The sequence below is a fragment of the Pteropus alecto genome, unplaced genomic scaffold (assembly GCF_000325575.1).
Source record: "Pteropus alecto unplaced genomic scaffold, ASM32557v1 scaffold98, whole genome shotgun sequence".
NCBI lineage: Eukaryota > Metazoa > Chordata > Mammalia > Chiroptera > Pteropodidae > Pteropus > Pteropus alecto.
In genome coordinates this window covers 11341321-11358497 of record NW_006443570.1, presented here as the reverse complement: position 1 = coordinate 11358497, position 17177 = coordinate 11341321, and the positions used below count along the sequence as shown (strand labels likewise).

The 17177-nt window shown below is 43.5% G+C and overlaps 1 protein-coding gene across 3 annotated transcripts in view; it reads left to right on the top strand.

Moving 5' to 3' along the window:
- The window catches only part of MTMR4 (myotubularin related protein 4), a 21811-nt gene extending 5434 nt beyond the window's left edge, over positions 1-16377 (top strand). For 2 of the 3 annotated variants that reach the window (XM_006924880.3, XM_006924879.3), the window contains 15 exons: positions 305-387; positions 2689-2849; positions 2962-3058; positions 3257-3370; positions 4232-4428; positions 4648-4776; positions 5300-5411; positions 5903-6098; positions 6335-6520; positions 6597-6767; positions 6919-7073; positions 10696-12094; positions 13477-13587; positions 13827-13915; positions 14129-16377. In XM_006924880.3, the coding sequence (XP_006924942.1) occupies positions 305-387; positions 2689-2849; positions 2962-3058; positions 3257-3370; positions 4232-4428; positions 4648-4776; positions 5300-5411; positions 5903-6098; positions 6335-6520; positions 6597-6767; positions 6919-7073; positions 10696-12094; positions 13477-13587; positions 13827-13915; positions 14129-14306 (3378 nt within the window). In that variant the 3' untranslated portion in view covers positions 14307-16377. The remainder of the gene's footprint in view (positions 1-304; positions 388-2688; positions 2850-2961; positions 3059-3256; positions 3371-4231; positions 4429-4647; positions 4777-5299; positions 5412-5902; positions 6099-6334; positions 6521-6596; positions 6768-6918; positions 7074-10695; positions 12095-13476; positions 13588-13826; positions 13916-14128) is intronic. The other variant, XM_025041635.1, reaches the window with a different exon arrangement.
- The last annotated feature ends 800 nt before the right edge of the window (positions 16378-17177 follow it).

The following is a 17177-nucleotide window of genomic DNA, read 5'->3' as shown; positions in this document are numbered from 1 at the left end:
GGGCACAGTGGCTTGTTTGAAGAGTGCCACTTAACAACTACATGACCTTGGTCAAGTCACCCATCTGAGGCTCAATTTCCTTCTTAATAGCATAGAGTGAAAATACCTGCCTTGCAGGGTTCTTATGATTATTAATTGGGGTCACATAGATAGAAGACCCAACATAGTTATCAGGCACTTAACAGACCCTCAGTAAATATTGGTTTCCTTTCTTCTGTTGATACATCAGCATCTGGGGTAGGGTGGGAATGAGCAGTGATATGGAGAGAGGGGATCTGAGCTTTAGTTTGCCCTTCCCTTAAAGGTCCCCCTCCGGATGATTGACAGTGTGGAGAGCCGTGATATGTTCCAGTTGCACATTGCCTGCAAGGACTCCAAAGTGGTGAGGTGAGAACGACAGGACCTCACTCAGATCCTATTTCCCTGGTCTTGCCCAGACCTCTCTGCTGCAGGGTTTCTATGGAGCAAGAAAGGAAAAATACTGCCTGACTTTCCCAATTTGGGAGGAAAGGTGAAAACCCTGTCTGGATTGAGAAATCAATTTTCTGACCCACAGTATCTTGACCTGAAGAAATGGGGATAATGCTTCACCCATGGGGTCATCATAAGGATTAAATGAGATCATGTATATGAAAGCATATAAGATGAGATCTGGCATACAGCACTCACATTATTGTTGGTTCATTTATTTAACATACATTTATTGAGTACCCTGCTCTATATCAGACTATTCTAAGCACTGGGGATAGAGCAGGGAACAAATAGACAAAATTTTCTGCCCTTATGGAACTTATATTCCAATGGAGAGATGTCAGCAATAAATAATAAACGAGTAAAATATGTTAAATGATCCTAAGTGTAAAGGTGAAAAATGAAGCAGGGAAAGGGATATGGAATGCTATGGGGGAGAAGGTTGTAGCTTTAAACAAAGTGATCAGAGAAGCCTGCGCTGAAAAGGTGATACTTGAGTCAAGACCTGAAGAAAGTGACCATGTGGGTATTTAGAGAAAGAATGTGCCAGACAGAGGTAATAGTGAGTGTAAAAGTCCTGAGATGGGTTTGTACCTGGCATATTGAAAGAATGGCAAGGAGGCTAGCGTGGCTGGAGTGGAGTGCACATGAGTGAGAGAGATGGGATATAAGACCTGAGAGGTAAGGGAGGGTGTCAGGCTGTCATATGACTGGCTTTTACTTTAAGGGAAATGAGAAACTACTGGAAGGTTTTGAGCAAAGGAGTGACATGATCTGATTAATGTTTTATAGAATCACTCTTGCTGCTATATTAGTATAGATGTAAGGGGACAGGGACAAAAGCAAGGGCAGAAGTTGGGAGACTAGTTAAGAAGCTATTGTAGTTACCCAGATGAGAGATCATGGTGGCTTGTGTAGGGTGGTAGCAATCAAAATGGCAAAAAGCAGTCAAATTTTTGAGATGACACAATTTGCTTACAGATTTGATATGAGAGAAAGAAGAATTTAGGATGAATCCAAGGATTATGAAAAGGCTGACCATTTTATTTTATTTTTTTCCTCAAATATTTTATTTTTAATTTTATGTTTAAGTTTATTTTATTTTTTATTTTTATTAAGTTTATCGGGGTAACATTGGTTAATACAATTATATAATTTTAAGGTGTACATTATCATTTGACATCTATATATTCTGTTGTGTGTTTACCACTCAAAGTCCATTTTCCTTCAGCTACCATATATTCGATCCCCTTTACCCACTTCACCCTCCCCCTACCCACCTATACCCTATCTATCTCCCCCTCCTCCCCACCCCACTAGTAACCACTACTCTATAGTCCTCTGGTAACCACTAGTCTATAGTCCATGTCCATGAGTCTCTGCTTGTCCTGCTCATTTGTTGCTTTTAGGTTTATATTCCACGTATAAGTGATGTCATGTGATTTTCAGCTTTTTCTGTCTGGCTTATTTCGCTTAGCATGATTATCTCAAGGTCCATCCATGTCGCAAATGGCAGTATTTCATCTCTTCTTATGGCTGAGTGATAAAGGCTGCCCATTTTAGAATGTGCTGTGTGCTCAGTCTGTAGGGATTCATTCAGAAGGAGAGGCCACATTGCTCTTCCTTTCAGAGCTTAAAGTCTAGTTCCGAAGGAAGAGTTAACATGTGGCAATATACCTTGGAAAAACTTACCATTTAATCCTCCAAGTATATTAAGAATAAGAGAGGAAGGGGTCTGTGGAGTGGAGCAGGCTGGGAAGGCTTCATGGGGTGGGACTGAAACTGTCTTCAGAGTATCAGTAGGATGTGGCGAGGCTGAGAGAAGACATTATCAAGCAGAAGTGAAAAAACAAGGAGACAGGAATAAGGTGAGCAGGACTTCCTGCCTGAAAGTTTGTGTTAAGGAGGCATGAGAGATAACACAAGGAGTCGTGACATTCAGGGCCATGCAATGGCCTTTAGATTTGATATGAGAAATGGTAGGGCCCTTTTAGACGAGACAAGTATGTCTCAAGGAGAAGAGCTCTTGAGAAGAGAATTATGACAAAGACGACTTCTCTTCAGTGTTGGCCAGTGTCCCTGGTCCTTCCCAAGGTCCCTGTTACTCCTTTGCAGCCTTCTCTCCCCACAGCCTTTCTTCCGTGGCCATGTTTTTGACCCTTTTGGCCCCAGTGCACACCCGCCTCTTGCTTCACTCTGTGGCTTCTTGCCTGGCAGGTGCCACTTCTCCACTTTCAAGCAGTGCCAAGAGTGGCTCTCACGGCTAAGCCGGGCCACAGCAAGACCTGCCAAGCCTGAGGACCTCTTTGCCTTTGCCTACCATGCCTGGTGCCTGGGGCTGACCGAGGAAGACCAGCATACCCACCTGTGTCAGCCAGGTGAGACCAGGCTGTTTTCTTTGGGTGACTTCTTATTTCTCGGTTTTCACCCTTCCTATACCTCTGGACATGGAATTCTTGGATGCTGAGAGGCATGGGGGCTGTGTTGCAGGAGAGCACATACGATGTCGACAGGAGGCTGAACTTGCGAGGATGGGCTTTGACCTGCAGAATGTCTGGAGAGTCTCTCATATCAACAGCAACTACAAGTAAGAGGGCAGAGGGTAGGAAACCAAAGACACATCTACACCCAGACCTCCTCCATATATGGGTAAGGCATGGTGGGCAGAGCTCCTGGCTCTGTGCAGGAGGAACGTTCCTGGTTCTTCCTTCCACAAAGCCATCCTTGGGGATCTTGTTATTACATCTTAGATCAAACTTAGTGACGCCATGTGATCTCTTCTCAGATTGTGTCCCAGTTACCCACAGAAGCTTCTGGTTCCTGTGTGGATCACAGATAAAGAGCTGGAGAATGTGGCTTCCTTCCGCTCCTGGAAGCGGATCCCCGTGGTTGTGTATAGGTGAGGCACTGGGGGTGAGAAATAGGAGGGTATTTTTTATGCAATAAGAGTCACAAGTAGAGGTTTGCGGCAACATGGTTGACTAGGAATTGACACCCTGTAGGCAAGTAGCTATGAAATAATTTTAAAGCAAAAAATGCCTCTTTTTTTTCTCCTAAAGATGAGGCTTTTGGAGAGTTTATTCACTTAACTTCTTTTGAGGGTGTGTGTGTGTGTGTGTGTGTGTGTGTGTGTGTGTGTGTGTGTGTGTGTGTGTGTGTGTGTGTGTGTGTGTGTGTGTGTGTGTGTGTGTGTGTGTGTGTGTAAAATACTGCATTAGAAAGGGTTGGCAAAACGGCCTCTGAACCAAATCTAGCCTGCAGCCTGTGAGCTATGAACGGTTTCTACATCTTTAAAGGGTTATTTAAGAAAGAGAAACAAAAAGAAGAGTGTGTGACAGAGACTGGCCGTGACCTGCAAAGCCAAAAATTTATTGTTTGGTTCTTTACTGAAAAAGTTTGCCAACCCCTGACTAGAACATTGTATCTAAAATAGAGTGAGACAGGTGTTGGGGTTTGGAGTTGTTCATGCTCTGGGCTCAGGCTTGTTCTCCCGCTGGGTGTCTGTACCTGGAGCAGGTGCCATGCAGATTTGATGTATCAAGGTCACCTTGGGAATACAGAGCCCATTTGAGAAATGTGTATGACAGCACTTCGTAAACTGCAAAGCCCCCTGTGGGCTTTTGGTTGCTATTTTCTTGGTGGGGATGAACTGGTGGGCCCTGTTGGCTTTGGAGAGCTTGGTCTGGCCCCTTGGAGTTTCAGCGGTAGGTCTCTGGGGGCTGCAAATGCCAAGGGCATGACGTTTTTTTTCTGTTGTCAGACACCTACGCAATGGGGCTGCCATCGCCCGCTGCAGTCAGCCAGAGATCAGCTGGTGGGGCTGGCGCAATGCTGATGATGAGTACTTGGTTACATCCATCGCTAAAGCTTGTGCCCTGGACCCAGGGACAAGAGCCACTGGGGGCTCCCTCAGCACTGGGAATAGTGATTCCAGCGAGGCATGTGACACTGACTTTGGTAAGGTGTGGGTGGTGCTGGCCCCCTGGGGAGCGGGCCCTTACCTTGGCCTCATTGGCTCCCAGGGAGTCCTCAGGGAGAGAATGGGAAGAAGATGACAACACACAAGATGCCTGGGTCCCTGCCTTTTGGGAGGCTGTGGGGTGTGAGGGGTCTCTAGTTGTAGGGTGAGGCTGGGTGGCTGGCCGACCCAGGATCTTCTCCCTGTTGTGTATTTAGATTCTTCCCTGACTGCATGCTCTGGAGTGGAGAGCACAGCAGCCCCTCAGAAGCTACTGATTCTGGATGCTCGATCCTACACAGCAGCAGTGGCTAACCGGGCTAAGGGTGGAGGTTGCGAATGCGAAGGTATCGCTGTTGTCCTAGTGTCTGCAGCTAGCCTGTGCTCTGGGTAGCCTTAATGAAGAGGGGGCAGCTTGTGTAGTGGAAAGAGCCAAACAAACTTGGCTTGGAGTCAGAATTCTGCCACTTACTAGCTGTGACTATGATTAAGTTCCTTAATCAGTCTAAGTTTTATTTTCTCTTTTGTAAAATGGTGATGATACATACCTTGCAAAGTTGTTGGATGATTGGAGGTTACATATATAAAATTACTGGCACAAAGCAACTACTATTTTTTGAATTTATTCTACATCATTACTAGCAGTACTACGGCTATCATTTATTATTATGTTATTACTGCTACTATTAGTATATGGCACCTGAGTATCCAGAAATAAAAGGGTGAGTGAGATCTCCAGAATATATTTAGTTCTCATGACAGAGTGCTCTACCCTGCCAGGGAAACCTTGCCCACTGGGACCGCTCTTGTCCTGCACAACTGTTTCCAGGACACGCTCTTAGGTTCCACTCTCCTCCTTCACATCTACAGAGTACTATCCCAACTGTGAGGTCGTGTTCATGGGAATGGCCAACATCCATGCTATCAGGAACAGCTTCCAGTACCTCCGTGCTGTGTGTAGCCAGATGCCAGACCCTAGCAAGTAGGTGTTCCCTGCTTTTATTCCATCCTCTCTCCAGTCTCATCCCTTACGCAGTACTTCTTGTTCTTGGAAGATTAGATGGGGAGATGGGAAGTGTAGAGGTACAGGAGATCTGAGGGCCTGGGTGCAGTGAGCCAATTCCAAGAACACCTTACTTCTCAGCCAAGACTTTGGCACGGCCATAGGACATTAGGTTCCTTTCATTTGGATCAATTGTCCTACTCAAAGAACACAGAGAACTGGGGAAAGAAAGCGGCTAAATGTGCATGTGATGCTGCCCAGTTCTGTTGTTCTTAAAAGTCTCTTGTCTGCCTCAGGTCCTGTCTTCTTTACCTTCTTGCTAGGTATCTCTCGGCAGAAAGGCCATGGGCTGGGTCTCTTTCTTCAGGCCTCACTACGGAGTTTGTTAGCTGTGGCTGGCCGTGGGTGGAGGAGAGACTGTTCTAGCCTCAGTGCTTTTTGTGACAGACTTGATTTCTGCTCTTGTGTAGCTGGTTATCGGCGCTGGAGAGCACCAAATGGCTGCAGCACTTGTCGGTGATGCTAAAGGCAGCTGTGCTCGTGGCTAATACGGTAGATCGGGAAGGCCGGCCTGTGCTGGTGCATTGTTCAGACGGCTGGGACCGGACGCCACAGATCGTAGCCCTGGCCAAAATACTACTGGACCCGTATTACAGGACATTGGAGGTATTAAGAGGAGTTGGGTGGGAAAGAACAGAGGGAAAGGGAATGGTGGGCAAGATATTTGGCCCTCTGGATCTGTCTTGGATTTTTAGTAGAGGCCATTGGTGCTTTGGGTCCTCTTCTGGGTTTTGTCCTGTTCTTCTCTGTAGCTGCTAGCTCCCTGCTTCAGGCATCCTCTGGAGAATAGCACACTAGCCTTTCCACAGGGGCTTTATGCTTGAACTCTCTCTTCTTTGCAGGGCTTCCAAGTATTAGTAGAGTCTGACTGGCTGGATTTTGGGCATAAATTTGGAGATCGCTGTGGCCACCAAGAGAATGCAGAGGACCAAAATGAGCAATGCCCTGTGTTCCTCCAGTGGCTTGATTCTGTTCATCAGCTGCTCAAGCAGTTCCCCTGCCTGTTCGAATTTAATGAAGCATTCCTAGTAAGTCCTAAAGCCTGTGACCAGGGTTGGGGGATGGTGCCAAAGCCCCCAGGTACAAGCTGTCTTGGCCCTGTAGGTCAAGCTGGTACAGCACACGTACTCCTGCCTCTACGGCACATTCCTGGCCAACAACCCCTGTGAGCGAGAGAAGCGCAACATCTACAAGCGGACCTGCTCTGTGTGGGCCCTCCTGCGAGCTGGCAATAAGAACTTTCATAACTTCCTCTACACACCTGGCTCAGACATGGTAAGTCTGAACCCTTAACTTTTAGGTGCTGCTTGGAAACCTGTAGGGAGAACAGGTTGAGTCAGTGGGGAGAACATAGGGCCAAAGGCTTAGGGGAGGAAGAGGGACCTGGAACATCTCACGAAATACTAGTATGGAGCTGCTTCCCTAGGTCCTGCATCCTGTGTGTCATGTCCGGGCCCTGCACCTCTGGACTGCTGTTTACTTGCCAGCATCGTCTCCATGCACTCTTGGGGAGGAGAACATGGATCTTTATCTTTCTCCGGTGGCTCAGAGCCAGGAGTTCTCTGGCCGTTCTCTGGACAGGTAAAATTGCCCGTCTTGCTTTCTCCACTAGGAAGGCAATAACTGCTTTGTATCTTTCCTAAATGTTATTGTTCTTTCATGAGATATTTAAAAGCAACTTCTTGAGTCAGTTGAAGGAGAAGCTTGGCCCAGGACTTGCAGCTAGTCTGAAGTGCACTCAGTGCGTTTTCAAGGTTCTCTCTTAAGATAAGACTGGTTACCTTCTTTCCCATAATTGCTATCACCCTGTGTGACATACTCAAGCAGGGGAGAGAACAGAACAGAAAGGACTGTTTCAGGAATGTTTGTGGGAATGGTCTTTTGTTCACTGATAGAAGGCATGGAGAGCTTGCTTTCTTAGTAGTAACCTTTGCTGTGTTCAGCATTAATTTCCAGAAGCATCTGACTTTCAGGGAAATGGTCTCCCAGAGGGAGATGGCCTTCACATTACTCCCTCAGAGAAAGGCCAAAATTTAAAAAGAGACGAAAAATTAAAGTTATCTTTTGGCTGAATGTTTTTGAGGAAGTAGAATAGAAGTTGATTAAATTATAAAAGTAATACATATCCCTTATTTAAAAGAAAAAGTCAAACAATATAAAAGTAGAAAGTGAAAAACTTCTCTTCCTGATCCTTGTCCTCACAGGTGTCCACTGCTAATTAGTATATGTCCTTCTAGATATGTTCACATTCTCACATCGTCATATAGAAACATTTTTTGAATACAAAAACAATCAAATATTGTATACTGTTCTGCAAATTGTTTTTCCTACTTCGTGTTAGGAATTTATATAACCAGTTTTCTATTGGTCATTTAGGTGTTTTTTTTGTCATTATAGGGAGTGCTTTAGTTAACATCCTTATGTTTATCTTTTGCGTGTGTGGTAAAATACATATAACAATATTTACCATCTAAACCATTTTTAAATGTACAGTTCAATAGTGTTACCTTATATGTATACTTTTGCATTTATGTTAGTATAACATACATAATTGGTTGAATATTATAAAGCAAAACAAAAAAACCCAACCCCTTAAATTATTGGTTTTAGGGTTTTTGGAGCTGAATCCATTGTCAGGGACCCACAAATAGGCTTTCGGAGTTCTGTGATTTTCTCCTTCCCCAAACTATGCAGAATTTGGGTATAGATTCATAAGTTTACTTTTCCAGGGAAAGGGGCCATAACTTTTAATCAAATTCTCAATTAGTTCCGTGACCCATTTAATAATCATTGCCTTATATCAGTATCTAATTTTTCACATCAAAAAATGTTTCTTTAATACCTACAAATTACCTAGTACTATATTAGGTTTTATGGACTATATCAAAGAAATAGAAGCTATTGATCCTATGTAAGATGCTTTAAAAACCTGTAAGATGAGACATAGGACAACTAGAGAACAGTTCTAAGTTAGCATCTAAGCAAGTAAGAATTTGTGTAGTTCAAAGCTGTTAGAGAAATGAAAAGTAAGAAAGGGGTCATTTGGTGACTATTTACTCAGACTATTTACTTCTCATGGAAGACCAGGAAGGAACCATGGCTTTTTTGTGTCCTAGTATCTGGCTCAAGGCCTGGCACATAATAGGTGCTTTAGTAAATTCCTAAGTGAATGATTGGAATGAAGCGGGTTATGAACTTGGTGATGAGGTTAGTGGAGAGAGGTCCAAAGGAATTGGATACATGAGAGATAGTTTTTTTAAAAAAGAACTTCTTTGGGGCTCGCAGGGGTTGGGAAGGAGCTCTTCTGAGAAATAGAAAGAAATAAATATAGGATAGTTCATTAAGGGCTTTAAACATTACACTGAGGAGTTTATTTTGATTCAGCTGTCAGTAGTAAATCATTGTAGGAAGTCATTGTGACCTGGTGACAATGGGATTTTTTGAGAACTAATCTCTGAGCCAGGTGGTTGGAGGCACAGAGACTAGCCAGCACTGTTGTAATTCAGATATAAGGGAAGAGTCCCTGGAAAAGACAAGGATTAAAATCAGAAACATTGTAGAAAAGTCAGTAGCAGGCTTAGAAACCAGGAGGATATTAGTACCACCTATAGACATTGAAAAGTTGAGAAGACAAATTCATTTGGGAAGAAAGAAGAGATACACGAGATTAGGATTGAAATATCAGTTGACAGTAAAGAGGAAGTAGGCTATAGATAGTTCAAGATGGAGAGTTGGATTTAGAAGAACAAGTGCTGTAAAGATCTTAGAAGAAATGGTTTCTCTAACAGCTGACCTGACTTACCTTTGGTTTTCCCTAGATCAAAAACGTCCTACCCTCTTTCCTTTTCTTCCATTAAAGTCTAACACATTCTTCTATACCCAGCTCAAATATTACTCTTTCTGTGTAGCCTTCCCTGATCACCCTAGCTGATAAGTTCTCTTGTTGTGCCAGACTCCTCAGGCATTATTGTCTCTACCACCATTATTTTATTGATTAAACCTTTGGTGCACACAGCAATCAGCTGTGGAAGATGGCAGACTGTTGATATTGTTGAATCTAGGCAAAGAGTATGTGGGTATTCTTCATATTCTTCTGTCTACTTTTGCATGTTTGAAAGCTTCCGTAATAAAAAGTAAAAAGAAGGGGTGGAGAGGGGCTGAAAAGTTGCCAAGCTGGAATTCAGGCCCTGGCTATAGGACTCCAGAGACTGTAATCATAACCATTGTTACTGCCTTCCTGGAATTTTATACCACAAAAAATATAAATAAAAAATAATTGATTACAAAAGTAAAATCAAACACAAACATACTTTTAAAAACATAATATGTTTCAAAAACCAAACACTTAGAGAAATTAGCTATATTGTAAACTACCTTTGGGAGATTTTTCTGTATGGGCTGGACTGAGGCATCTAAAAATAGGAGCCCAATGATGTCTCCGCTGTTTCCTGGCAAATTTCCTTGAAGTTTTTGTTGCTCCAAGAACTTTTGAACTGCATTCTTGAAAATGTCTGTTACCAATTTGGTGTGCACTAATGCCTCTGGAACAATTTGAGTGCTATATACCAGAGGAACTTGGGACTGAGAGAAGCACATTGTTGTGCAATGGTTGTAAAAAGCTGTGTTGGTTACTACTGTGATGGAGGGGTAACATAGTAAGGAAAGTTGTAAAAATGAGGAGTCGTGAGTGTAGTCTTAATAAGTTTGTGGTTGATTGACTATATTTTGAATCACAGCATCTCTACAAGGTTTAATTTATTATCATAGAGGAAACCAGGTGTCTTAGAGGTTAAATAACGTGTAGTCATATAGCTAATCAGTGTCAGAGCCAGTATTGTCTAGCTCCAAAACCCATCTTTCTGTCTCACCATGTTGGAGTGTTGAGGCTCAGTATAGTCCTGGCTTAAATAGTAGATTTAAAAGGTATCAGCCTAGAAGGCAGTAAAAACCGTGGGAGAGGTTGAGATTGCCCAGGGAGATTGTGTAGAGCAAAGACTGATGAAAGCTGAGGACAGATCCCGAGTACTTGAGGGCAGGGTTCACGGCCTACACTTTTGGCAAAGCAAATTTCTTGCAGTGAGCATAGGTTATTTGTAATCTTAAACGTCATTATTTCTTGTGAACTCTGGCTTTGATGACCTAATTCTGTAAATTGGAGGTAGCTCCCATTCCCTGACCTGGAGGCATTGTGTTGTCATTCCAGATTACCTAAAACCAGATCTATGGATGATCTTCTTTCTGCCTGTGATACAAGCAGCCCCCTGACGCGCACATCCAGTGACCCCAACCTGAATAACCACTGTCAGGAGGCCAGAGTAGGCCTGGAACCCTGGCATAGCAATCCTGAGGGATCAGAGACAGCCTTCGTGGAATCTGGGGTAGAAGGTCCTCAGCAGACTGTAGGAGAAATGGGTCTTCCTCCCCCTCTATCCAGCAGCCAGAAAGACTACTTGAGCAATAAACCTTTCAAGAGTCACAAAAGCTGCTCTCCAAGCTACAAACCGCTTAATGCCACAGTGCCCCAGGAAATGAAGAGCCACACCTCTGATCCTGAGATCAAAGTCCTGGAAGAGACTAAAGTACCAGCCTCAGACCTTCCTGCCCAGGATGAGTTGGGTAGGACTTTAGATGGCACAGAGGAGCCACCTGAACATTTTCCTGAAAAAGCAGCTGTCAGTGTGCTCTCTAACGTTATTTCCAACAAGTGTGATGGAATTTGTGATTTTTCTGAGTCTTCCCAGGAGCCTCCCACAGGTGCCCCCAAGCAGGCCCAGCTAGACTCTGGGCTAGGTGTGTCCTCCAGATCTGCTCCAAGTCACAGTCTGGGCACCCTTTGCAACCCACCAAGTGCTACCTGCCACACTCCTCCAGATCCAACTGCTGACTTTCTCAACCAAGATCCCCCGGGATCTGTGGCAAGTATCTCCCACCAGGAACAGCCCAGTTCTGTACCAGATCTGATTCATGGAGAGGAAGACACTGGCAAAAGAGGGAATAATAGGAACGGGCAGTTACTGGAAAATCTTCGCTTTGGGAAAGTGCCGTTGGAATTGGCACGAAGGCCAATTTCTCAGAGCCAGATTAGTGAGTTCTCCTTTATAGGGTCCAACTGGGACAGCTTCCAGGGGATGGTGACTTCATTCCCAAGTGGGGAGACCACCCCTCGGCGGCTGCTTTCCTATGGTTGTTGTAGCAAGAGGTCGAACAGTAAGCAGATGCGGGCAACGGGGCCCTGCTTTGGCCAGTGGGCTCAGAGAGAAGGGGTGAAGTCACCTCTTTGTTCTAGTCATTCCAATGGACACTGTACTGGCCCAGGAGGAAAAAACAACCGGATATGGGTGTCCAGTTACCCAAAGCAGGTCTCCAGCACAAAGCCTGTTCCACTGAGCTGCCCTTCTCCAGTGCCTCCTCTCTACCTGGATGATGATGGACTCCCCTTTCCTACGGATGTGATCCAGCATAGATTACGGCAAATTGAAGCAGGGTACAAGCAAGAGGTGGAGCAGCTACGTCGACAGGTGCGTGAGCTGCAGATGAGGCTGGATATCCGTCACTGCTGTGCACCTCCACAAGAGCCTCCCATGGACTATGAGGATGATTTTGTAAGTATTCACCTACTTCCTTCCATCCATTCATTTATTCTGTCCATTAGCCTTCTATCTATTCAACATTCATTCATTGGGTACTTGCTGTGTGCCATTGTTTGGTAGATGAGCTGTTGGATGAAAGACATAGTCCCTGTTCTCAAGAACTCACAATCTATTGGGAGACACAACAAACAATTAGACTGATGTTCTTAAGTGTTCTATTTGAAGGAAGCATCAGATGTTGGGGGCTAGGATGGAGTAAAAGGTCAGAGAAGCTGAGAGATAATGCTTGAGCTGAGTGCTGAAGAACGTGTCATATTTAGCTAGGTAAACAGTGAAAAGGAAGTACCATCTGCAGAAGAATGAAGGCAATAGGTACTTCATAGGGCTTGAACAGAGGGGTAAGGTGTGTGCGTGTATGTGTGCGTGTCCATGTACACTTGTGCTGGAACTGTGAGGGAGACAGTGAGAAATGATATTGGAGAAGTAGACAGGGACTGGAAAGGTCAACTTGAGTTCCCTTATTGTTTGGATTCTGTCCTCAAGGCAATAACATTTTTGGCTAGTGAGTAACATGATCAGATTTGTATTTTAAGAATACTACTCTAGGTATAGTGTGTCAATTGAAATCCAGGTTGAGAGGCTGGTTAGGATGTTTAGGATAATCCAGGTCAGAGATGATGAGGACCATCTAGACTTTGCTATGTTGGGAGGCCTGAGGTTCTGGCACTGCAGTCGTCCAGGAGCTTCTAGGAGTCAGCTTCTTGCCCATTAATATCTTGTCATCTACATAGGCACTTTACTTCTTCTGATTAAGACATTCCCATTTACCTGCTGTCCATTTGCTGGGATGGAATGGTTAGGGCTAACAATTTCTTACTATTCAGGGTCACAAAAGCTGTTCTCCAGGAGTCAGCAAACTGTTTCGATAAAGGGCCAGATGCTTTAGGCTTTGTGGGACATATCGTCGCAGCTACTTGGCAGAAGCAGCTGTAGTCAATATGAAAATAAATGAGTGCGGCTGTCTTCCAATAAAACCTGATTTACAAAAACAGGCAGTAGGCTAGATTTGGCCTGTGGTCTATAGTTTGCGAACCCCAGGTTTAAATGTAACAAAAGAAATATTCTTCCCACACTGTGTTATAGGATATTGGTTAAGAACATGGGTCTAAAGCCAAACCATTAGGTTCAAATCCTAGGTTTACTACCTATCAGCTCTTAACTTTCTCTGGGGTGTTATTTCCTTATTTGGATAATAATAGTATACATCGCAAGATTGTTGTGAGGAATTCGAGAAATTCTCACGTGTAATGCACTTAGAACAGTACGTGATGTACAGTAAACAATAAATGTTAGAGAAGATGAAGATGATGTTGATGTCTTCGCCTTTTCTTCAGACGTGTTTGAAGGAGTCAGATGGCAGTGATACAGAAGATTTTGGCTCTGATCACAGTGAAGACTGCCTTTCAGAAGCAAGCTGGGAACCTGTTGATAAGAAAGAGACTGAGGTATGTCTAGGCAAATATGTAGTGGGTACTTATGCAAGCCAGTGAGTTCTCATATTTCTCAGAGATAAGTGATGTGCTGTAAACTGAGCTCTCCTCTAGTCGAGTGTCTTCATTTTAGGCTAGTAAGGGCTAACTATAAAGACAGGCCTTGTTTTCTCCTGGGATGCTCTCCTTGTTGCAGGGTTGCTCTTCCACTTTGTTGATAAGGACCTGGAATTTTCCCTTGTCCCTTCTGTTAGGTGACTCGCTGGGTTCCAGACCATATGGCATCACATTGCTATAACTGTGACTGTGAATTCTGGTTGGCCAAACGAAGACATCATTGCAGGTAAGATGTTTAATATGATTTGGTATGGCTCAAAAAGCAGCGAGATACCTACATACGAACAAAATTGAATCTATATGAAAATGGAGACATCTTCATAGGAACTATTTTTGTTTGCTCCCAATTTTTTTCTTTACTCACGTAAGGCTTAGAGTATCATTCATTCTCAGTATATTGGCATTTCTGCTGAACTCTTCCCTCTTTGTGCTTTGGCAGAAATTGTGGGAATGTATTTTGTGCTGCCTGCTGCCACCTGAAGTTGCCCATTCCTGATCAACAACTCTATGACCCAGTTCTCGTCTGTAACTCATGTTACGAACACATCCAAGTATCTCGTGCCAGGGAGCTCATGAGCCAACATCTGAAGAAACCCATTGCTACAGCTTCCAGTTGAATGCCAGAGGAAATGACCTGTCCAATTATAGCAGGTTTGAAGGGAGAATCTGCTTCAGGTGTAGTTTTGAAGGTTTTTTGGTATGGCTCATGAAATCACAGAGCTCAAAGATACCATCTTGAGAAAATCTCGGTATCACGAGACTGGAGCAGAGGAATTCCAATTTGATAGGAGGTCCTCTACGGGTGAGACCCTCACCTTGGGGTAATGGTCCTGATCCAGACTCAGAGTCTGGAAGCTTAATGTTGAGTTGGTGACTCCAGCGTTTTTCTCCTGGGGGGTCACATGATAATGATTTCATAGATACTGCCTGGTGATGTATGCCCCAAACAGCAATAGAAAGGCATATGTATAACCAAACTCCAAGTGATAACCAGATCCATCTCTCCTCCACCTTGAAAAAAGCAGATTATAGTATATAAGATAGGAATTCCTATCCTATTTGAAACGAACTATACCCTGTACCTCTGTGCTCTGTGTCTGTGCATGAAGGCTCAGTCTTTAGAGGCACTCCCTCTAGTTGCATTAGTTCTGTCTTTCCGTGGAGTTTGGTTTTAAAGACTGATTCATCAAGTGGAGGTTTTGCTGTATTTTTCACTTGGCTCATCGGCCATTGTCAGTTTAGGGGAACAGTTCTAGGGAATGAGACATTTTTGGGAGCAGAGGAAAACTCTGCTGATATTCAGTCCTGACAAAAATCAGTTATTTTGAGCTGTGAAGGCAGTAATCTGTATTACTCAGTGACAGCTCTTGAGGTATGCACTGTGAAGAATGAGAAGGGAAAAGCAGAAATTATCTTTGTGAAATACTTGCTGATTGTGCCCTACCCTTTGCGCCTGACTTTTCCTAGTCGTCCTGGTGCTAACACAGGAGCTACACCTTGATCCTCTCCTGGCATGAAAATAAAACCATGGTTTTTTTTGGTTGTTGTTCCATACCCACTTCCCTCATGTTGTCTTTCCCTTGGCTGCTGCCTCCTCTGGGTCACACTGCTTCTTATCCTGAACACTTGACACCTTGAGGGTAGAATTTAGTGTTTGGTTTTTACCTCCTAGAATATGCTGTTTGGCGTGTGAGGGTTTCAGTACAAATGCTGCTGTCTATTTCTGTGCACTTAACAATGGAACCCAAACAGAAGAGAATAAAGCCTTGATACCAAAATTGGGAGAGAAAAATGTGTCCATTTGGGCCAAACATCTTTTTTTTTCATCTTAATATGTACCAGTGGCACTTAACCAAAAGATACAGTAATATAGCCATGTACTGTGCTTAGGACAGATACAGTCTCCTTGACCTATAATGAAGCCACTAGGATTTCTTTTATGTATTTTCTTTAATTTGTTGGTGTATAAAAGGCAAATTACACTTAGGCTTATCCTTTTTTAAACTACTATGGTAGCTATCTAACTGCTACTTTCATGTTGCTTCCTAGAAAAAAAAAATTTTTATTCAAAAATAACTAGGATCTTCATTTAGAACAAGAATTGTATTTGTCCTGACCTTTTCAATCCTACAGAGAAGCATCTGTGCTATTATACTTGCCATGGATGTAACCTAAAAAGTTTTGGCGGATTTAGGTCAGTCTAGCAGAACTGTTTTTCGTTTAAATGGAGTTGAATAATGGAGATTTTGTCTGGGAAATTCCTGAGATCACTGAAAGAGAAACAAACTATCCCTTGTCTCTGACACATAAAATTCTTCTAAGCATTTTCTCAATCATTAAAATTTACTGCCAGTAGTGAGTGGCTTTTTAATTAACTTGACTTTCATTGCACTTTACTCCACCCATTTTCAGGGGGAGTAAGATTGGTAACGTTTGAGGGGACTGTACCTGTCTATTTTGTATGGCTGTTTTGAGGGACTATCCATCAGTGAACATACTGCATGGCCTTGGAGAGAGACTCTGGGCTGTCGGCTCAGATATATTCATCAAATACTCCTTTCAGAGCTCTTGTGGGTGTAAGTGACATGATGTGGCCAAAAATCCAAACTGTGCAGTTGCGTTGTGACAAACATGCAATGTGCTGTAAAAACTCAATACAATTGAAATAAAATCTCTATATTAGTGCTGCTTTGTTGGGTCTTTTTATTCATTTTAATTTCTAAGAAAACCTAAAGTGTACTCATTTTTTCTTTGACCGTGAGAAAGGACTGAAACATCATATCCCTTCCTCCCAACCATTTCCTTTTTTTTTTTTTTTAATGTACCTCTCTTTTTGTCAGCACAACTCCTGTTATATTCTCGTTTATTGATCGGATGGGGAGTTTTATCCTTATGGTTACCGTAGAATTCTATCCCATCTCATGTGAGGTTTATTTCTCATTTAAGGTCTACAATTTCAGCAGCTGGTTGATCAGGCACATAGGATTGTGCCTGGATTCTCCTGATTGCCTCTTCACAGGCACCTCAGTTCTCATCTCACCTTGAGTAGGTTGCCCTGAGAAAAATCTTGGCTTCAAGGAGTGTATTTACAAATGCATAAAATGCTATTTAAAGTTAAGTGAATTTGTTTACTCAGGACATTACCCCACCATTACCATTTTTATTTGGAGAGATGAGCACTTCAATTGTTAGTACTGAGATTATTATAGAGTTAGATCCTTTGTTCTCAAGAATGGCTGGCTTTGTATTGCCAAATACACACTTTCTGAATTCTAACTCCCCCCACCCCCACCCGCAGCTGGTTGTGGTAAAGTAGTATTCCATGGCGGATAACTGGGCTTGTTTCTTTGCAGGATTTAACACTACCTGGTGGGCAGCAATTCCTGGCCTAAGCCGGCGGTTTTAGGACGCGCAGTTAATGTGACTTTCTTCCGCTGCGTCCCACGAGTACCACGCTGTCGCACGTGGCCGGGGCTGCCGCACGTGGC